Source organism: Lygodium microphyllum, chromosome 16 (genome assembly GCF_053477565.2).
Source record: "Lygodium microphyllum isolate KBCC chromosome 16, Lygodium_microphyllum_v1.1.10, whole genome shotgun sequence".
NCBI lineage: Eukaryota > Viridiplantae > Streptophyta > Polypodiopsida > Schizaeales > Lygodiaceae > Lygodium > Lygodium microphyllum.
In genome coordinates this window covers 131,823,544-131,846,965 of record NC_141150.1, presented here as the reverse complement: position 1 = coordinate 131,846,965, position 23,422 = coordinate 131,823,544, and the positions used below count along the sequence as shown (strand labels likewise).

Sequence of the window (23,422 nt, the reverse complement as noted above, 5' to 3'; positions counted from 1 at the left end):
CCAATGAGCCTTCTTGGGCTCACTCATGAACCCTGGAAGCAAACCAATTGGAAAGCACAAGTCAATTTGAGTATTAAGAGCCAAATCAGTGATGCAGTCAATTGCCAATATCTAGAAGCATCTGCCACCAGTGAATCAACATGAGCCAAAGCCTTCCAATTCAAATTCATATAAGTAGAGATAGTGCAACACTCCTTCCAATTCAAAATCAGTGCTCCTGTATATACCAGTTCTAGGAGAGAAAGATCAATCTATCATGTCTCATGGCCTCGAAAGAAGTGAAGACTCATATCAATCATCTCAAACTCATTAAGTGCCTCTTTAGTCTATGTGATCATCTAGATATGGTCATCTGACAAAATGAGATCATCCACATAGAGTACAAACTCGGACTGAATACAAAGTTCAGACTAATGTATTGAGCAATGTTTGAGTGCTCAATAAACCATCAAAAAGATACATCATACTAGACTCTAGTACATCAAACATCATACTCCGCCCACCAAAAACACCCCCCCCCCCCGTTCTTCCCCTCCCCTCTCCAAAAAAAAAGGAGTTGGAATGGCCATTCCCAACCTGGAACGGGCAGCTTTGAACATTCCAAGCTTGGAATGTTGTGAGAACGACTAACATGGAACATTTGGAATTGCCATTCCAAACATGGAATAGGATGCTTGGAATGTTCCAAGCATGAAAGATTGTGGAATGGCTGGCAAGGAGCATTCCACCCCAGTGGAACGCATTTCCTGCCCCTGACCATTAGGGATCAGCATTCCGACATTCCAAGGCCTCATTCCACCCATTCCATGTTGCTATATAATACTCCCCCCATTGCTCTATCTCTACAAAAGTCTTTGGAACACCCACCACTAGGGCATCTAGTGGAGAAGCAATCTCCTCATTTGTAGGAGTCTCAATAGGAATAGGCTCCAAGGGCACTAGCTCAAGTGCCAATTGTCACCATTTTCTCCAAGAATAGGTTGCTCTTCACCCCCCTCTACAACTAGAACCTCAACAAACCAAACAACTTTGCTCCTATAGACATCATAGGAGACTAGATCATAGATTATATACACCTATGATTGGGAATTGCAACCAATGAACACTAGTTTCTTGGATGTGAGCTTAAACTTGTCTCTAGTCTTCTTCGAAATGTGAACATAAGCATCGCATCCAAATACCTTGAAATACATCTAGCTTTAGTCCAATATAAGCCTCAAATGGAGTCATACTAGTATCGGCTGATGTGGGTGACCGATTAAGAATATGAGCTATCATAGCCTCTACTTCAACCCATACATACTAAGGTGTTTGTCGATGCTCCATCATAGTCCGTGCTGTCACAATCACACTCCTGTTCTTTCACTTCAAATTTCCATTCTCGTAAGAGATTGATGTTGGCATACTCCTTATGAATCCCCAGCTTCGCACAAAAACAAGCCACGTCTCATTGGAGACAAAATCTCCACCTTTGTTGGATCTAACTATCTTTTACTTCCGCCCAAAATGCTTCTCCTCAAAGATAAGCTAATCTCTGAATTGAGAGAGAGTTCTCAACTTCAACTCCACAAAGTAGCCCAAGTCATCCTGCTAAAATCATCCATAATCGACATGAAATGAAGACTCCCCTTAAGGAACTCCGTCTACATAGGTCCACACATAAAGCTCCATCGGCTCCTTAGACCGCCTAAAAGCCTTGCTAGAAATCGAACCTCTATGTTGCTTGCCCCGAATGCAAGACACACAAGGGGGATGGCTCATCCCTGTCAAGATTGTGGGAGAGAAGGAAGGAGTCTCACTTGTAGCTTTCTTGCTTACACAATGGGGAAATACACACAAAGGTGGAGGCTGAAAACAGTTTTCCTCTTCTTAGTTGTGTAAGCCAAAAAGAAGTCTCATACAAAGAAATAGAAGAACCCTATATATGGGTCTCAAACCAAACTCAACAAACTAAGGTGGCATACTAACTGAGCCACGAACTAGAGTAGATAAGGATAGCTGTCATGTAGCTATTATTCATGGGCGGTGTACCAACCGCATCTGCAACTGACACGTCGGTGACATAAATGCACAACGGTCACCCTGGCATATCACGAGTGGAGCTCGATATCTCAACACTCCCCCTCGAGCTCAATCCCAATTCCTGCACACCAAGCAAGTCTCTGAACTTGCGCAGCTTCTCTGCGCCCAATGCCTTCGTAAATATATCAGCTACCTGATCCTCTGTGCTGACATAAACTAGATCAATAAGACCTAGTAAAACCCTCTCCCGCACATAGTGATAATGCACCTCAATGTGCTTTGTTCTAGCATGATAGACTGGGTTATTTGCCAAGTGTATACTGCTCATGTTGTCACAATAAATGACAACTGGCCCATCTGTAGGCTGATGCATATCATAAAGTAGCTTATGCAACCAAGCTACCTCACATGCAACCATTGTTGCACCCCTGTACTCGGCCTCTGTGCTCGACAAGGCAACTGTAGGCTCTTTCTTACTGCCCCAAGTGACTGCAGCACTCCCAAAAGAGAACACACATCCACTGGTAGATCGTCTATCAGAAATGCTACCAGCCCAATCAGCATCAGTGTATCCATGCAACTGTATCTGAACCCCAGTCTCATAAAATAGTCCATACTGCAATGTGGACTTCACATACCTGAGTATACGTCTAGCCGCATCCAAATGCGGTTTCCTTGGAGCCTGCATAAACTGACTTACCAATCCAACAGCATAGCTCAAATCTGGCCTGGTAATAGTCATATAAATCAAGCTTCCTACTATGCATCTGTACATAGTAGGGTCTTCCAAAAGCTCACCTGCATCTGCGCTCAGCTTCACATTCTGCTCCAAAGGAACTGAAATAGGCTTACAGCCTGTCATCCCATATTTGGACAGCATGTCCAATCCATACTGCCTCTGCAAGAGCTGTATCCCACTTGGTGATCTAATCACCTTAATGCCCAAGAAATAACACAGCTCTCCCAAATCCTTCATTTCAAACTTCTCCTTCAATAGCATTTTCACATGAAAGATATCTTCATCACTGTCACCTGTCATAATAGGCTTACAGCATTTTCACATGAAGGATATCTTCTTCACATTCTGCTCCAAAGGAACTGAAATAGGCTTACAGCCTGTCATCCCATATTTGGACAACATGTCCAATCCATACTGCCTCTGCAAGAGCTGTATCCCACTTGGTGATCTAATCACCTTAATGCCCAAGAAATAACACAGCTCTCCCAAATCCTTCATTTCAAACTTCTCCTTCAATAGCATTTTCACATGAAGGATATCTTCATCACTGTCACCTGTCATAATCAAATCATCAACATAAATGACAAGTAGCATAATACATTTCTCTGTTTTTCTCACATAAAGTGAGAAATCTGCCTTGGAAATCTGAGTGACAAGATACTGTCCTATCTTGTCAGACCATGCTCTAGGTGCTTGCTTCAAGCCATACAAGGCTTTCTTCAACCTGCAAACAAACTCAGAATGAACAGCATACACATAACCTGGTGGCTGCTCCATATAGACCTCTTCTTGCAAATCACCATGCAAGAAGGCATTCTTTACATCCATCTGATGTAAAGACCATCCCTTTGATACAACCATAGCAATGACTGCTCTTACGATTGTCATCTTTGCAACCGGACTGAATGTTTTTTCATAGTCAATGCCATATGTTTGTGCATACCCCTTGACTACTAATCTTGCCTTGTATCTGTTCACAGAACCATCTGCATCGTGCTTCACCTTATAAACCCACTTACAGCCAATTGCATTCTTACCTTTAGGCAAAGGTATCAATTCCCATGTAGCATTTGCTTCCAAGGTATCCATTTCTTCATCCATGGCTTTCTCCCATTTTTCTTTTCCCATGGCTTGCTCAAAAGAAGTGGGTTCTGGTTCCTGTATCACTTTGACCATATATGCATAGTGAATGGCTGTAAATCCATCATATTTCAGCCTATCCACTGGATACCTAGCTCTCGTAGACTTGCGCAAAATAGGTTCACTCCCAGGTGCTCTCAAAACGTCCCTTGTCTTCCTTACTCCAGGCGTAACAATAGAAGGAATACCCAACTCATCATCAATGCTCTATTCTGAGCCACTGGATTCACCATTCACATAAGAGTGACCTGCATTCACATCAAACATGGGCTGATCAACCTTCTTTTTTCCTTTTCGTAATACCTGCATACCACTATCTGCATTGCTTTGAGAAGATTCTCCTGATCTCAATCTGCCTGTCCATGGCGAAGAATGTGAACCACTGCTAGAGGACGCTCCAGGTCCACTAATATTTTGTGATTGCTACTGTGAATTCTGTGCAGCATTACCATTTTGTGCATCTACATCATTAATCACATTTACTGGTTTATACCAGCTACTCATCTCATCAAAAACAACATCTCTGCTCACTATAAACTTATGAGTAGAAGGATTATAGCATCTATACCCTTTTTGCTGCAGAGAGTAACCAATAAAGATGCACTTCTCAGCTTTTGAATCCAACTTGGATCTCAACTCATCTGGCACATGTACATAGGCAATGCAACCAAAAATTTTCAAATGAGAAATATCTGGTTTCTTACCAGTATACCTCTCCTCTGGAATCATCCCATGTATTGCTGCAGTGGGAGTCCTGTTCATTATATAGACTGCCGTAGCAACTGCTTCAGCCCAGTAAAAATCTGACAGGTCTTTTTCATTGAGCATGGCACGAGATACCTCTCCAATATGCCTATTTTTCCTTTCTGCAATTCTATTTTGTTGTGGGGTATGACTGCATGAATATTGCTGCTTTATGCCATGCTCCTGCAGGAACCTTGCAAACTCATTTGAGAGGTGCTCTCCCCCTTCATCTGACCTTAGGCATTTTATTTGTAGACCTGTTTTTTTTTCAGCCATAGCTTTAAGAGTTTTGAAATGCCCAAAAACTTCACTTTTCTTTTTCATAAAATACATCCAACCTTTTCTACTATAGTCATCAATAAAAGTGACAAAATAATGACAGCCTCCAATAGATGCAGCTTTAGTAGTCCACAAATCAGTGGATTAATTCCAATGGCTTCTTACTCTCTTGAACATGTCTAGAAAATGGTTTCCTTACCTGTTTTCCAAATTGACAGGCTTCACATATCTTATGCATTTCTGCAACCTTGAATTTTAACAATCCTGCAACAATATTTTGGGCCTGCATTGATTTAAGTCGCTGTACATTAACATGACCAATGCGTTTATGCCAGATATCAATATCTGCAACTACACCGGTCCCATGTGCAAACATTGCTGCACTCAATTCAAACATGTCTACATCCAATGTAAACATTCTGCCCTTCTTCTTTCCTTTTGCTATCAAGCGATCTTTATTTTTCATATCCTCAACAAAGCATCCATGAGGATTAAATGTGACCTGCAAGCCCTGCTCAACCATTTGACCAACAGAAACCAGATTCTTAGTGATATTCGGGACATGAAATACATTAGACAGATATTTCTTTTTCCCATCCTGCATAGACAAATGAATTTTTCCAATCTGCACAATAGGATGTGCAGTATCATCACCAGTCTCCACAAATCCTGGTTTTTCCATTTTCCTTGCATCCTCCATCCATTCTGCATGACCTGTCATGTGGTTTGATGCACCTGAGTCAACATACCATACATCGTTGCTTTCTTCTGCACTTGTCACAGAATTGTTCATGTGCTGCACCATAAACAAATGCTCATTTCTGTCATCACCCTGTCTACTAGAAGATGCATAATTCCCTTGTTGCAATTTCCCATTTATGATGTCATTCTGCTTTTTATAGCAGTCTTTAGCCATATGACCTATTTTACCACAGTAGTAGCATTCAACATTGCTGTTTGCATTTTAGCCTCTTTGCCATCCACCACGACCTCTTTGGCTCCCCCTGCCTCTAGAGTTACCACGTCCTCCTCCATAGAACTGGTTTTCTTGAGTTTGCTGCATATTCTGATTTCTACCATGGCCTCCAAATCAGCCTCCTCTACCTCTGCCTCTACCTCTTCCAGTATTTGAGTAGAAGACAGCTTCTTTTGAAGTTCCTCCTGAAGAAGATGCACCACCATTTCTCTGCTCCTCAGAAATTAAAAGAGCAATCAACTCCTCAAAATCAGGAAATCTTTCACGGACGGAAATGGATGTTCGAAACTGTGCATAATCCTTTCTTAGACCATTCAAGGTCACAGAAACTAAATCATCTTCCACTGGCGACCCAATGGAAGCAAGTGCATCTGCAATCTTCTTCACCTTCATGTGGTAGTCGTTAATGCTCATATTTTCTCTTTGCACATTGTGCAACTCTTGCTTGAGCTGCATTTTCTTGGCTTGCGTATTTGTGCTATACATTTTTGACAAAGTATCCCATGCCTCCTTTGGCGTACTTGCATCTTGAATATGCACAATCATAGAGTCTGAAATGCTGATAGACAGCCAGTACATAACTTTTCTGGCTCTCTCATGCCATGCTTTAAATGCATGCATTTACTGTTGATTGGGAACATCAGGAAGAACTGGTTCTTCTTCATTTCCTGCAACAAATTCCCAATATCCTTTTCCCATAAGGAAATTCGTCATTCTAAACTTCCATGCTTAGAAGTTGTTCTTGTCAAGCTTTTCAGTGACAATCTGTGAAAGAGAATCAGACGCCATTACAAAACACTGCAAAAAAATCTGTCTGCAAAAAACACAGCTTCACCCTCACAAGGGCAAATCTACAAAACTGGCGAAAGTGGTATTTGACCACACAGTCACTTCCTAGTGACGATTTTGCATAAACAGGAACCAAGGATGATTTTGTAACTCCCAATGTCTCTGCACACAAGCATACGATGCAATTTCTGTGGTAACTTTTCACCGACCTGTAGAACAGTGGTCGCACAGCATAAAACAGGGCCTTTTTCTGAGTGCGTGCAAAAAACTTCCGCCTTCAAAACAGGCCCCGAAATGGCCTCAAATTTTTTTAAAAAAGGGTCGCCAAGGGCTAAAGCCCTCTCCCGCAATATATACTGCCCTCTTGCTTCACCGCGAAGGGCGTCTCAACCTGAGACAATACACTCTTGCAATTTCCGGTTGTGCTACTTGCAGAGATCTGCTCCCAAAACAGAAAATGAAAGCAACACTGCTCCTCTTACCAAAAACCGCGAGCTTGGCTTGCTTTCTTGAGCTCCTTACCACGAACAAGGCTCTGATACCATGTCAAGATTGTGGGAGAGAAGGAAGGAGTCTCACTTGTAGCTTTCTTGCTTGCACAATGGGGGGAATATACACAAAGGTGAAGGCTGAAAACAGTTTTCTTCTTCTTAGTTGTGTAAGCCAAAAAGAAGTCTCATACAAAGAAATAGAAAAACCCTATATATGGGTCTCAAACCAAACTCAACTAAGGTGGCATACTAACTGAGCCACGAACTAGAGTAGATAAGGATAGCTGTCATGTAGCTATTATTCATGGGCAGTGTACCAACCGCATCTACAACTGATATGTCGGTGACATAAATGCACAACGGTCACCCTGGCATATCACGAGTGAAGCTCGATATCTCAACAATCCCAACACCGGCAATCCACATACGAGCTAGTCACAAGCTGCCTTGTTGAGGTGAGGCCAACACAATGCCTAAAGTTAGTGTGTGATGTAGACACAACTAAGTTAATAAGTTGTATCACTACTTCTAGAGTTAGTTTAACTCCAATTGAGTTAGGGATAGGTCTAACTTCTTAAGTCCTATTAAACTCCTTTTGAGTGTGGGATTGCTGCTCACTCTTGCTCATTGTCTTGTGTTCTCTCTCTCTCTCTCTCTCGTAATAGGTTAATTGTATTAATAATGAAAAACAGTACGAGATTACAAGATGCAAGATGGCTCTAGGCCACCGTGCATAAACTCACTTTACACAAGATCAAATAACTAAAAGATAACAAAAATCATGACAAAGAAGTAGCAAATATTGCCATCTGCCAAGGAGCTAAATCCTCTCTAGGGAGAAGATTATTATGCTGCACAAGATCTAACTACCAATGTAGAAGACCCTTGACTTTGACTATATGTTCCTAGATGCCCGTGTCACGTCAAAGACGAAAGCATTTTCGAGTAATCCAATTATGCCAATAGCCCCAAAATCTAAAAAAAAGAGATAAGACCTTCATACATGGCTGCACCAAGATGGGATATTTGGCCCTCGCAAAAACCCAATCAAAAGGGCACAATGATAGACCTTGCCAAATATCTATTAGAAATGCCCAGATTTTCATAGACAAAGGATAGAAAATAAATCTATGATGCGAAGATTCCACCTTGGTTGTATAAAAAAAAGCAGCTGTCATTTGAGATTCAGCGCTTAGAAAGGGCCGAAGCAAGGGGAAGCCAACCAATGATCAGTCTCCAAAGAAAAACCTTGTATTTGAACAGGGTCTTGTTCAATCATCCTTCCATCAATGTCATTTTTCACTAAGCCTTGGATTTATGCATGCCCCAAATCGCATTGGCTTTAGTAGCCAGCCAATGCTTGTCCTTACTCAAGAGATGATACATCTAGTTAGCTGAAGCCTTTTAAAGACAAAGACGACTAGCAAGATCCCAACCCTGCAAAGATCAATCCAAGTCAAGTGTAAGAAAAGGTTGCATAGGCTGCATCAACCTTTCAATCCAGCCCCATAAGTCGCAACATTCACCAAGAATTCGGAAAAGTCTCCTCGCCATACAGAACGACATCAACCACCCCACGGCTCATCAAAGTGGCATCCACAACAGAAGAAAAGCCCAAACATGCCGTACGATTGAACTTGGGCCTCTCCTCTTGTTTGCCGACCCAAGATTGCAACCACGACACCACTAACAATTCCAACTAAAAGAAATTTGCCTCCAAACAATCCTCTGTAGGATGCCAGCGGGCCTTCTAAATAATTAACCTTCAAGAAGAAACCAAATGATTTACCAAAATGGAGGGGGATGTGGAAAAGTGAGTATCTAAATTAAGAGTGTGCCACCATGATGCTTGTATGCTAGTGTTACACATTGCCCTAAAGAGTGACCAACGAAGGGCCACCATGTGGGTCTGTACATCCAAAATTGCCCCACCACCCATGCTTTTCGGGATGCAAACATGGCTCCAAGAAATCCAAGAGATACCTACATGCAAGGAGTCGTTTTCCACAATATAAAACGGATATGTTTGGTGAGTGCATTCAAAGAAGGAGTACTCCAAGGCAAAAGTGGTAGAAAGTAGATAAGCCTAGGTAGCATGATAGCCTGGGCTACTTTGAGGTGTACATAAAAGGGCCACACCCGTGTTTTCCAAAAGATATATTTTGCCTCAAATCTTTCGGGAGATCCATTCAAGGTATTAGATGAAGAAAGGTCATTGACGAAGGAGCAACCACCGCTTTTGAGTCCTTTGTAGTTTTCTCCTCCTTCTTGGTATCCTTCTTTGTTAAGAGTCGTTTCCTGGACATGGCCACGTCAACAGTGCCACGTGGCAACAGTCCGACTACATCAGTCGGCTGCATTAAATGCAGCCGACCTGATCATTTATGGGCATTACTTTCACCCTATAAATAGGCTGAGTTTCCAGCAGTCTTTGTGCATTGTCTCTAACAGATTTGAGCCTACTGACTGCAGAGATTGCTCTCGGGGCTGACGGAGATCAAGACCCTCTTACAAGCATTGGTCAAATGCTCAATTTGAGTAATCACAGTTGGTCCCCTTCAAAACACTGAATCTCAAATGGCCTTTTTTTTTACTACCAATATGAAATCCTCTTGTCATAAATTTATTTCCTACCCTTTAGCCAAAAAACTTTGGACACTCCTGTCTAGTATTTGGAGAGATATGGTTATGCCGTCATTGTGCCCCTTTAGCTAGGACTTTGCTAAGGCAAAATATCCCACTTCAGCACAACCAATATGAAGATATTGTTCTGCTTTCTCTAATTTTAGGACTCTTGACACAACTCAGTGGCCCAAAATATATTTGTTTTTTACTCAACTTCTAGTGTTCAAGGACATATTGCTAGGCTCAAGGGTCGTCCACAATATCTCATTCAGCGTGCTGGCCTTCTTCCTAGGAAGGACTTGGTTCCTTGGCTCACTTCAATTTCTTCAGCTTCTTTGTCAAGACTTTTGTATTCCTCATGTGATTTGATATAATATAACTAATCATTACAAGAAAAAAAAAAGAGACAATAGAATCATGAACACTATAGAGAATGAATATTGAACATAGAAGGCAGAATATGTACAACAGGTTATGAATTTATGAACAGCCGGATCTCTCTCAACCTGCACAAAAAACAAGTAAAAAATGACCATGGGCAGGCCTTCTATAAATAGCAAAAAAATAATAAAATCATGTAACAGGTCATTGACTGGCTGCAGCAAAACCGGTCCACCTGGCTGCAATAAATGTGCAGCCTGCCTGCCCAAATCACTGCCCTGCTGCCTGTATGACCTGCACAAACTGCCCAACCTGCTCCAATACACAATGATACTGCCTAAGCTGCTCGAGTCTGCCTTGACAAAGCCTGTGCCTGTCCTGGAGGTGACCAAATCTCTAACAAATATATACTTTACAGCCATAACATCTTGTTGCAATTATTTTTCCTTATAAACATCAAGCATGCATAGACCATTTCTCAATGCACCAAAAATGGCAATATATCTCCAACAGAACAATCGATTATCACATGCAATGCATTTGTCATCCAAATGTTCCATTCAACAATGATGAAGTGCAATCGTTGATTCAGACAGAGGATCCTCTCGTATGTAAAAATTATGCAAGGGTGATAAACATCACCATTGATTGCCACAATATGCACATGGTCAATACCTCTAGTGGGGGAAAAAAGTATTATTCACTTACGTGACAAGTCCCTCCTTGGGTGTATTTTGCAAATAAATAAATAGCCCCTTACATGACATGATGTGCTTGAAACCACCCTTGACCAAATACCATGTGCTATGAAACACAAGTGCTAACATAGATGATGCATATACCAAAGCATATTATAAGTACATCATACCATAAACAGCCAATCTATCATAGCATCTATCTAAGCTATTTTTTCGCACTACATATGCATCTACGACATTTCTCAATAACATGACCAAGTCTCAAGCATAGTCACAATTCTTATTCTGTTAATCATTGTCTTTTGAAATCAAAGCATCAATAACTAAGGTTTAGCCTTCAACAAACCACCTAAGGATGATGCAAGCTTAACCTATGTGCTTGAAAGCACCACTAACCAAACACGATGTGTTATGAAACTCGCTTGCTCACATAGATGATGCATGTGCCAAAGGATGTCATGTACATCGTATCCACGGTAACCATGAAATGTGTTTCACCAGCATTGAAATGCAAGGCACATTTCACTACTAAAACGTCTAACTATGCAACGTTTCACCTATCCGTTTCACTCCAAGGAAAAAAAAAAGGTATTAATTAAAGATTTATTGAACATTTGAAATTCAAATTTTAAATATGTTGTTATGGCTGAAGCACAACATTTAACAAGCGAAAAGTTTAACAATTACCTTAATTCATACTATAGTCTATCATGATTTCTGCATGAGATATAGCTGCTAATTTTTCCCAATGGATATGCATTTACAGCTTTAACATCACTAAGATAGAATAGTTACATCTCTTTCTTTTTATAACAATCTTTCGCATTCTAAGCAACAAAAAGTGAGTTTTACCCTTCAACATACCACCTTAGTGATGATGCTTATCATTGCTCTTAAATAGGACAACAACAGCCCACTCACCTGAGGCCCTACTAGCATGATTAATGCAAGATTTCTCCTCAAGGAATAATAGTGGCGTCAAGTCATTGAAAGAATACAAGTTGAGGATTGCCTTTTCACAACCAAGCGGATTGTGGTAGCAATTTGAAATGACTCTAGTCATCCACCAAGCACGATAGACAAAGTGATTCATTGCAAATAACCACATCAATATAAACAAGTTGTTCCTTTGAATTTTTAACATTAATGAAGTATACATCCATTGAGTAGTCATCATTTGTGTGGTCAACTTCAATTTGCTTTGGTAAGTGAAATTTTGGTTAACAATGGAACAACCACCACACATCGCACCATATACATAAACATTCAAATCTAGCTTGCTCTTTAAAAAAATTTCTCACACTCTATTGCAAGCATTCTACTACTAAGTAGAACATAGACGGATCTACTACTACAATAAGAAAAAGCTCTCATGTACTCAACTACTTTCTTACTACATGAAACACTTAACTATTCATAGGATTCAAGATAGAAAAAATGTGTAGTTCATTGAGAAGTGTACACACAAAAGGAGAAATTAACAAAGGAAACACAATAAAGGAGAAGTGTAATGCAACAAGAAGTCTCAAATTTTACAAACAACTAGGTGATCACTACAAGGCTAGAAGGAACACTACTCTCTTAGGTCACAACAATATTATGACACTTGGGAAAATGGCTTTCATTGAGCAGCCGAAAGTCATGTTAACTTTGCATGGTCAGCTAGAATGGCAGTTCTACATTTATGGCCTTAGATAAGCAACTATAAGCTATGCTTAGCATCAAAAACTTAGTCATAGTACCACACAGCAATCAAACTACACATGCCTTTGCAACAAAGAATGTAGAAGTATATCCATAAGGACCTATGCACCAACAACTACAAAAGAACCAAGTACATCCATAAGTACAAATACCAAAGGGCATATCTATCAAATTTATTTGTATCAATTTTACATACAAAAAGGCATAACTACAGATAATCAACATATGGATAACTACAAGGGGCTATGCATCAAAGAATATAGCATTGCTCCTACCATGTTCCAGCCAGATTGGGACGAAAGCAGCACCACGAAGCTCAATCACTTTAGGAAACTCTTAAGCCCACCATGCAATGCCATATCGATTTTACATTTAAAATTATGTACTTGTGCAAATACGGATAACTGCAAGGGCTTATGCATCAAATAAAATAAGAGAAATGTAGCATTGCTCTCGGCATATTCCAGCCAGATTGGGACAAAGGTAGCACTATTAAGCTCAAACCCTAAGTCCACTGTGCAATGTTGTGCATTTGACCCTGTATCAAGGACGAAACAGTCATATATCACTTCAGAAAATGAGAAAGCCATTCCACCTGCAACATAGACTCCCCTTTTTTCTCCTCATAGAAAACTCAACCTGATAATGTAGATTAGCCAGGTGATTGTATGTAAAGTTCTCTTTGATCATTTTCTGTTGTGCTAAACAAACATCCATATACTCTTGCAAATAAAACTACTTCATTCATATTGAAATTTTAGCTCTAAAAAGTTCTTATACTGTACAGTGCATCATTGGCGGCCAAACACCCATATTTTGAATTCCTCCTCTTCGATGTTGCAGGTCAACAGCCTCTCAGACCAATCTGATATTCTTACTGCAGAAATGGCATTGATTTACAGCATTGATGCATTCTACCCTAAGTTGATCTGCAAGGATGCTACCCATGACTTTCCAGTAAGCTCATAATCTGCTGAAGGATGCCACAGCATTTGGCAGGAAAGTTGCACTTCATGCATATCTCAGCACTGTTAAGCTCGTTAAGCAATGTTGCTCTTGCCAGTGAATCGATTCACGACGAAGCTATCACGTTTCTAGAGCACTTGAGCACTTCTGCGGCTTATGATTGGATTTGCAATTCTATCTATTGCCTGGATTTATGCGCTCTGCTTAAGGCATAATAAAGAAGGAAAACCAAACGGAACGAATTGCAGAGAAACTAACCGCAAGGACATCATCCGCGGAGCTGCCCGTAAGCTCGGAGATCTTCTTCACGACAATCCTCCGCAAGGACTCTGCGCCTTCGGTGGCGACATCGAGGGAGAAGGTGAGCTGGTCCATGGATCCTGCGCACAGGAAGCTCCAGAGAGGAATCCCTAGGCTACCTCCAAGGATGCAAAGAGGTGTTGCAGGCCGGACGAACCTGCAGTTCGCAAAACATCCTCTCCGCGCACCACCCCCCGCCTCCCCCTCGAGCCCCCCTTTCTCTCTAGCAGCGCAAGACGGGAGGGAAAAAACAAAAGCCGGAAACAAATAACCTTTTATCATTGTTCCCCAAAATACTAGATCTTTTACCATCGTCCCCGTCCCTCCTCATCTACGAGCAGGGTCAATAGAATGCTCTACTATGACCCTCGTCACCTGCAAGTTTTATCAACTTAGGAGAGAGAAAGTGATTACTTGTAAATTCCCAAATACGCATGCCAGTTGAAGCTTGAGGCGGATCCCAATAAACACCCAATAAGGAGATTAGAGAGAGAGAGAGAGAGAGAGAGAGAGAGCTTTGAGTGGCTCCATAGAGAGATTTTATCCCGTTTTTGGAAGGCCACATGGAATGACTTAAATCGGAGTTTACATATGATTCTGATTTTTTAGGGTACTACATAATCTCTCCAAGTTTCCATCAAATGTATCGCCAAGTTATGTTCTTGTGAACTAGCCCATCCATGAGTACATATCATGTTGACTTGTGCAAACAATGAACTTGGGCGTATCCCAACCCTAAACCTATTGTATAATAGTTACACCACAAGCACTCGCAACATTTCACAAAGTAGGAAGGGGAAAATTGCCTTACAAATACGTGTGGAATTGCAAGGATTTCATAGCTTTTCACATGGCCTACCATTGTTAATCGATGAGATCTTTTGTGTGATGCTTAAGAATGCACAGCATGAGTCCTACTAATAATTTGAGCAAATTAATGAGTTGGGGTTAGAAGCTTGTTAGTGGTGGAACCATCCACCTCCAAATCATGGCAATTTTTCAAGTTTCCCCCTGGACACTAGGTGGGATGGGGCTTAAAATCATCTCTCCAAAACTTTCAATGATCTTTTCCAAAGGTACCAATTTGCTTGGTTTTTTTGAGCACTACATAAGATCCTCAAAAGAAAATGAAAAGAGAAGAGAGAGGAGAACCAATGTTAGATTATGGTCCTACCATATATAGGGAGAGAAAATAAAGAGTAAAGAATATGTTATGAACTAGCCTTGCATGCTCAATATGTGGGCATGCACTTTTCTAGTAAGGTCATAAAAGGTGAAGGCATTTGAACTTAAAGGGCCTCATTTTAATCTACAAATGATTCAAGAAGAGCTGGATTCACATGTAATGATGTCTATTGGTGTGAATCCTTAAATCTGTAAACATAAAAGTGAAGTTTTAATGCAATTTAATTAAGTATGGACACTTAGGATCATGGGTGATTGCACTTGCAAGTTACGCCATATTTTTGTGAGTTCATCGTATGTATACAATGTTAAGATAAAGATGCTTCATTGCCTAATTTTGAAAATAGTGTTGCTACAAGCAAAACCATGCTGATGATTAGATTACTTGTGAATGAAAATGCTGACAGAAGTTTATTATATGAATGTGTAACACACAAAGCTATAAAGTTGAAGTTTTCCATAGCAAATTGAGATATTGAAGCCAACATAGTTGAGGTATATCTAAAGCTTTTGCAATCAAGGTATTATAGAGGCTGAGCACTCAAAAGGTTAAAGGCATAGAGACGGTAGTGAGAGCCTTGTGTCTTGGTATTAATATTTACACAATTCAATATATGATCAATGATATCTTACCTTGCTTTGAAAATGAAAATCTAGTTAAGTTGAATGCAGTGTTGCAAAAATGCCTAAGGTGTGGGCGACACAAATATATCAAAGATGTGAAGCAAGTAAGAAAAGCAATGCAAGCAAGCAAGCTAGGGAGAATTGCCTTGGAGATTGCCATATTCAATGCCATGAATATGGTGGATACAAAGTCGACCACTCCAAAAGACTGAAAATGGATAGATGTGCACAGATGCATGTTTACATGGACAGAATGCCAATGCATGGGGTAATGCAAAAAGAGATCCAAGATGTCATGCTCATGCAAAATGCAATGTAATGGTGCCACTTGGATAGTGTCCTTGCAAGGGAATTGTTCGCTTGCCCAAGTGCCCTTTTACAATCATGTCATCCTGACAATGCAGATGAAGTTACAAATGTCCATAAGTACAATACAAAAGAATAAATGAATGAATGAATGTCCAAAAACTATAAGCATCATCATTGTCACTATCAAGAGAAGTAGTCGTCCCCTCTCAAACTGGAAGGGAAAGCAAGTGGGAAGCATCCTCTCCTCGTCAATCAATCTGAAGAAGTAGGGGAGGGTGTATCCAATCCGATCATGGATAGAAGGTACTGAAGCATCGTTCGGTTGACTGCTTTGGTCAAAATGTTTGTAAATTGTCTAATGAAGGCACAAACTTTAGGCAGAGAGTGTCTAGCTTAACTTGCTCTTTGGAAAAGTGAAAGTGGTCTCTCACATGCCGTATATGTGGTGTGATGATCGGATTGCCCTTAAGGGCAATGACACTCTAGTTGTCACAGTAGCTAGCAAGATTTATTATTACAAGAATTATATTGTGTGCATTGAATCTTAACTCATTTGTGAGGTTCTAAGCCATTCTTTTTACTTAAATCCAAGGTTGGTTTTAAGTTCAAGGTTTATTTTCCTACTATTTTTCTTTAGATCTTATATTGAAACACTTTTTTAGAATTCAGAGTCTCGCAGCTGTGTTTTATAACCCTTCATTATTTTATTTTACATGTTCATTGAAGGTTAACTTCTTTAGTGTAGGACCACTTCACCTATGTGCCAGATCTAGATGGAATGATGCATATCAATCATGCGCTCCCTTATATCAAGTTCGCTCATGGTCTCTCACCCTGCGAGGTTTCCTACCATCTTGACTTGCCACAAATATGGATTCGCAACCTGTCAAGCAAGAAGACAACTCATGAATATTAGTCAGTACAAGAGAACTCACCTCATGTAGTTTAGAAATCCGTGCGAGCTTCCAAGCTTCAACGACTCCACTAGCACACATTGTGACAAGCTCCACACTTCTTGCCCTTCGTCCTTCGTGAGCAAGGATACAGCCTCTGTCGCTTATTCCTCCAAGTTTCTGCAAGTTCATCTCCTCTCTCTCCCTCTCCCTCTCCCAAACCCCTCTAGCTCTCTATATTTGCAACATAGTCTCTACCTTTCCACCCTACAATTTGGGAAGATCCCAAGAAGGTGAGGGGATGCAATGGAGTAATGTAGCAAAGACCAAGAGCAAGCTCACAAGCTCTCCTATCTCTCAGAACTTCTGCAAGTGTGAGATGGCTACACAGGGATGGAAGCAAAGATAGTGGAGAATAATAAGATAAGCCTGCTTTGCATTAGTCATAGCAATGATTTACAATAAGGTTTCCCATCATACATATTTGGCCTTTGAATTTAAACTTGGGCTCGACCTCTTATCTCAAGGTGCCCATCTCCTGTAATCTCTTGATGCCCACTCTTTGAACCTAGTGTTCTGTCTCATTGTCCAAAGTCACTCACTCGCATGCCATTAAATGTGCATTAATTACAATTTGCATAGGAGTGAGCCCGGCACTCAAAAATAATTTTACAAAATTTTATTTGATCCTCTTTCTTAATTCCTATTTTTTCTAGAGCGCCTAATACTTTTATGTTAGTTTTGTCTCTCTCTTTTTTCCAGCTTGATGAGCACTCTTCTTCCGGGCTTTGTATTTTCCCCAATTAGATGCAATCATTATTCCTTGAGGTTGTGATTCTTGAATGCTCCTCAACTTTTGTACCTCTTGCTTTTTTAATCTTTAGCTTCCCTCGATGTACTCAAGTAGCTTGCTATTTCCCACTTCTTATGGATTCTTTGCAAAAAGGTTAACATTACCCCCACCTAGACAAGTGCCAGTCCCTTGGCACTGGCGAAGGTGCTTGTGGGACCTACATGGGGAGGTAAGAGGTTACTTGCTATTAAAGGAAAGGGTGGTTGTTGATTATGTTTCTAGATCTTCAAGATACCCATAGGGAAAAGTTATGGGGTGACAGGGTGTTAGTGGGCAGATATCGATTGGGAGATGGGTTGGTCCTGGGAGAATCGAGATTCCCTAGATCCATCCCACACTTGAGGACCCAATTGGTGAGAAATTTTGGTGCAATGGGTGGTATTCAAGGAGACACGTTTGCCAATTTCTTTGGATGTCCTGCCCTTGAGGACCCTAAATGAATATGAGGGAAAGTGGGGAAAGTAAAGATTTTATTTTCTTCTTCTTTTTGTGGGAGTAATATTACATAACTATTCCTTGCCCCTCCTTTGATATTGGGCTGATAGGAGTAAGGGTCTCATGGATTTTTCCAAGAAAGATTTGCTCATTGTGTATCCCTTAACAGATCGGTGGATATTCACCATTATTGAAGGCAAGAAGGGGTGGTTACAACTAGTGAATAGGCTCTCGTTCATATCCTCCAGAAGATTCAGGGAGAAGGCAAGTAGTGTAGTAATTCTGAGTATGAACATACTTGTCTATACTCGCATTCACATTAAAAAACAAGGGATGTAGACCCTCTTCCTCTGTTGCTCTCTTTTGACTTAGCAATAACATCATGAGCTTCAAATACTTACAAGTTTCCATAAAAGCTCGGTCTAGGCAAATTCGGAATGTGTCTACAAACTTTTTGAATAAGGGAGCTTGATCTTGCTCTTTGAACTTGAGGATATCTTCAAGGTTTCTAGCTTTTACATTGTTTCCCATGAACTAGGTTGTAGTAAACTCCATGCCTTCGTGGATAGGGTAGGTACATAGGGTGTCCTTGTTCTTTAGGCAATGCTCCATAGAAGGCCATCCAAGCCTCATCATGTTCCTCCAATATAGCTTATCTCCAGGGTGGCTGTGAATCGAAACCAAGCACTAGTCTATGTTTTTCAAATACCTTTTTCTACCAATATCCTGCTTCTTCTCCCCTAAGATAGTTTGGGTCTTGCAACTTTTGGTCCAGAACTAGTATGGCCCCAATCTCAATCACTTGCCTCATGACATTCGCTAGCATTACCTACTTGAGCTTGATTGCCCTATTGAAGACGTAGGTCATTAGTGCATTCCAAGCCCCCAATCTTTCTAGGGCTAAAAGCTCTTCCTCCCAATGTGTATGCTAACCTCTTAGGGCTCCCTTAGAAAGGTCACCTCAGGCACTTGTGGTTTGGCCCTCAACTTTAGTTTTGTCTCACTCAATTGTTTTTGCCTTCATTGTTTGGGTCTTTGTGCGAGCACTTGAAGAGGATGATTCCTCAGGCTCTTGTTGTCTCTGGGATGGTTCAGCAACGTCCTCCACATCCCAATCCATTAGCGGCAATGGGAAAGTAGGCTCCTCAGGAATCACAAAGCCCAATCTAACTAGTTGCTCCCTTGTAAGGCATTCTTGTTCAAGTTGTTGAACCACTTTGTCTCGAGTGGGCTCATATTCTGGTAGCTATGAAAGTGGCACCAAGGTGTTCTATAGGCCTTCCCTAGCCAACTAGAGCTTTCTCTTTAGTTTCTCCATCAAGTCCTCCTCTCTTGGGTTGGTGACCTTAGTGAGGGTCTTCACAAAGCTCTTCTACTGGATTTTCATCATTTTCTCAACCAGTTGGAATCTACCCTTTGCCATATTTTTGTCATGCTTTACCTTTGCCAATTTGCGAGCAAGGTCTTGCATGAGTCCTGAGCTTTCTATCCCCCAATTATCAATATTTTTCCTAGCTTACTCTAGCCCTTGCTCTTAGCACTTCATTAGAGCTTCTATAATGGAAACATGCTCTTCCTTGCTTCGTTGAAGCCATTCCTTCTCATGGGTGGGTGTGGTTATGATCTTCTTAAGGTCCTCCTACCCTTTGGTGGATTCCTCCCACCATTCTACCAACTTGAGTATCCTCTCTTTCAGTTGCTTTACTTCTTCCTCATCCTTTTGTAGTTGCACAATTTGCTAATCTTGCTCTTTCAACCTTTGTTCAAGTTCAACGAGGCTCTTAGTGGCTTTCTCCTGTCGCGCTTCAGCCTTCTCCTGTTTATGTATAAATTTTTCTTGAATAAAATACAATCCTTTTCTATTCAATCTGTAAGTAATCCCTTTATATAATACCCTTCTGTATGTTAAAAATGGTGTTTTAAAAACCCCTTATTTTGAACTCACGTTATATATACATATATTCATGATGAGCTCGTTCTCGGCTCTGATTTTTGCTTTCTCTCTTCTCACGTACCTCTGGACTCGTTCTAATGCTTGCCTCTTTATTGCGTCATTCATCAGGGGGTTGGCTCCACTATGTTGTTAGTGCTCCACAGAGGGTTAACAGAAGGCTTCAGTCTCTGGAGGACTCTCTTGCCAACATTTATTCTACTTCTTCATTTTCAACGTTTCTGAATTCTGCTTTCATGCCATTGCACAGAGGAAGGTATTCGGTTCTGAAGGTGTCAAAATGCATATGTCTGAGCATTGTAGTGGTGCCATCATCATAGTAATGCCAGCTTCTGATGGTTTCAACAGTGTATGTTGTGAAGAACACTCTGTCTACCAACTTCCAGTGGGTTGCTAATTGAACAAACAGAAGATTATCAGTGCACCAAGCATCCCACGTATCTTGCTGTTGAGCATCCACGAACAAATTCCAACTCTTTTCCTTCTTGTCTCTGTGAACCTCTACAGACCAAGACTCCTGAAGCTTCTTCACAATCTCCCACTTGATGATGTCTAGAAACTTCTCAATGAATGCCAAATCTTCCATGGATGGTCATTCTCTCTGTTTCTGCTCTTCAGTTTGTTCCCAAACAGTTTTCCACCAAGATGCAAGTTTCTGTTACTTCAACAGAAAGAGGAAATTGTCCACCACATAGAGCATGCATCATGATGGTGATATGTTTCCGCCATTGTGGGATAAACTTCTTGTGGAAAGTGGCTATGATTATGAGAAATTCCACTCTTCAGTGGAAGAAGGAACTTTACAAACATCCACTGAATTCTTCTCTTCTGGGCAATGCCATTTCCTTCATTTTCAGCCTCTTCTGGTGCTTGTTGATGGCAAGTTTCCCCGGCTACGCACCAAAAACATGGAGCCCCAAGAGGAACACCAAGGAAAAGGGAATTCTCTTGCAAGAAAATCTATCTTGTAACATCAACAAGATTTTTTATTATGTTTTATATGATCACAATGAAGAAAAGAACACCAAGCACAACAAATCTTCATGCAGTATCATGTAGATCTCCCACGGATTTAATAGAATCAACCATATTCTTCAATATCTTCACAAAATCCATCAATATAACAAAGAAAGAAAAGGAATACACCATCTTTGAATGGAAATACATCACATAGTATTCATCTTCAATATCTTCATAGTCTTCTCTCTCAATCTCTTACATACAATCACTCTGTTTTAGTAGAATTGACTATCTCTGACTCTCTCTCTCTCTCTCTCCATCAATAATACATCATATCCTCACTACAATCTCTCAAAATCACTCTCAATAATCCTTCTTAGGTCGTGGATACCCCTCCCAAGAGGTATGTCTGATATGAAGAGTCACCAGAGCCACTACAGTGTCCTTTCATAGCTCACTACTGTCACTTCACTCCAGTCTTTACTTGAGTCTTCAGCAGCTACTTCTTTCACTTCTTTCAGCTCTTTTACACTTGTATTCACCTCTTTCTAAGGCTAGAAAACTTTCCCAAGCTACACTCTCATTCAACAGAACACATACAGAAGCATACAGAACAGTACCAGAACAGCTACAGTACAGAACATAATAGAGACAGAAGCTCTACAGAAGACCTACAGAAGGTCATCAAAACCTCATAACTCATACTCAAACCATTCCAAACTCTCATAAACTATTCAATAAGCTTTCACAATATCTCAATCTTCATCAATCAATACTCCATCCCTCCTTACAGAAGACAATCAGAACAAAACAAAACAAAACAGAAGCTATATAGAAGGTATACAGAACCAATCAAAACCTATCAGAACATCACAAAACCTCATATCTCTACTAATAAACATCATGAACTTCCAAAACACAATCAATATCATCCAAAACACTCTCAAACCACTTCCAAACCAATCAATCATCTCATAAAATCAACCATTCAGCTCTCAAAAACAACAAAAATCAGCCAAAAAACAAGTCATTTCAACACTCAACATATAGCCTCGAACTTGATTCCATCATTGCCCATCTGCTACTTCATGAGATTGAACTAGGCCACCACATCTTTCTTTGTCTTTGGTTTGAAAGGGCGTTGTGGCAATCCTAGGGCCCTGTGCACCAAACCCGATGAAAGTGGAATCTTCACCTTTTGTAGCCCTTTAATAGTCTACATCGTGATGGGGGTCCCTATTTTCTTTTGTCCATTGTAATTTGCAAGGAACTTAGTGCACTTCGGGTGGTTGACATTGGCTCCAAATTTTTCCACATACTTTGTTAAGGACCACAGTTCCACCAATTCCTTTGTCTTTTGTTCATTGTCCACCACCTGTCTGAGATTTTGTATTTGCATGTACCCGAGGTCTCTGTTTTGCAAGATGTCTGCATTCATATTGCACTTTGCCTGTTCTGCATATGTGAAAGGGTTTTGGGGCTTTCCACATCTCTCGAGGATCACCTTTTTGTTGACTTCGGCGATTTTCGATATGCCTATAAGAAATTGAAAAAATCATGGTTAAGAAGATTTCAACTATTATACATAACCTTACATCTTTTACTTGTCAGAATTTAAGAATTTTCAATAGAGCTATGGAATGGGTAAAATTGAAATGATTATATTTGCATTTGAACACTCCCTCCCCTCCCGAGAAAATTAGCAATGCTTCCTAATTTGCAAGGGAGAGGATGGTAGGGTAGTGGAACATTGAATATAGCATGTTATTAGAGACTAACAAAAAGAAACAAACAAAAAAGAAAAATTAGAAGGAAATGAAGTTTGTACAAGTGAATGGGTGAGAGACACACGATATGTATACGAAGGAGATTTTGTTCAACCTTTCTACAAAAGCCAATTATAGAAATTTGGATTGTATTCCATAGCAGCATAGTGGTCCATGTCACTTAATCTAATGCTCACATGTGTGATATAAGTGAGCATGTATGTGAAAATCGCCCATTGTTTATGTGGATGGCAATGTGTAGTTCCTTCTCACATAGAACTCTATCTAAGTATGGATGTAGCAGTACATGATCTTCCAAAGGAGTGTTACATGTGATGGCTAGCACATAGTAAGAAGTGGGTGCAGTGTCAGTGATTGTACTCAGTGGTCTTGATGGCTCATCATTGCTCCACATTTGTCATTATTTGACAGTTGGGTCATTCTCACTGTGCATGTAAGGTGAACCACTTTTGAAGAAATTCATGTTTTGATGCGGCTAGCTTCTCTAGGTCTACTATTTCTGTCTTGGAGGCTTCCATGCAGCTACCTTTGAAAGATGTGAAGAGCTCTTCGACAGTATAGCTTGTTCCTT

General features: G+C 40.6%; 1 protein-coding gene across 2 annotated transcripts in view; it reads right to left on the bottom strand.

Moving 5' to 3' along the window:
• Positions 1 to 14,097, bottom strand: part of LOC148023444 (uncharacterized) — a 34,850-nt gene extending 20,753 nt beyond the window's left edge. Inside the window, exon 1 of one of the 2 annotated variants that reach the window (XM_087696416.1) lies at positions 13,813 to 14,097. In XM_087696416.1, coding sequence (XP_087552542.1) covers positions 13,813 to 13,929 — 117 coding nt within the window. In that variant the 5' untranslated portion in view covers positions 13,930 to 14,097. The remainder of the gene's footprint in view (positions 1 to 13,812) is intronic. The other variant, XM_087696417.1, reaches the window with a different exon arrangement.
• Positions 14,098 to 23,422: the final 9,325 nt, after the last annotated feature.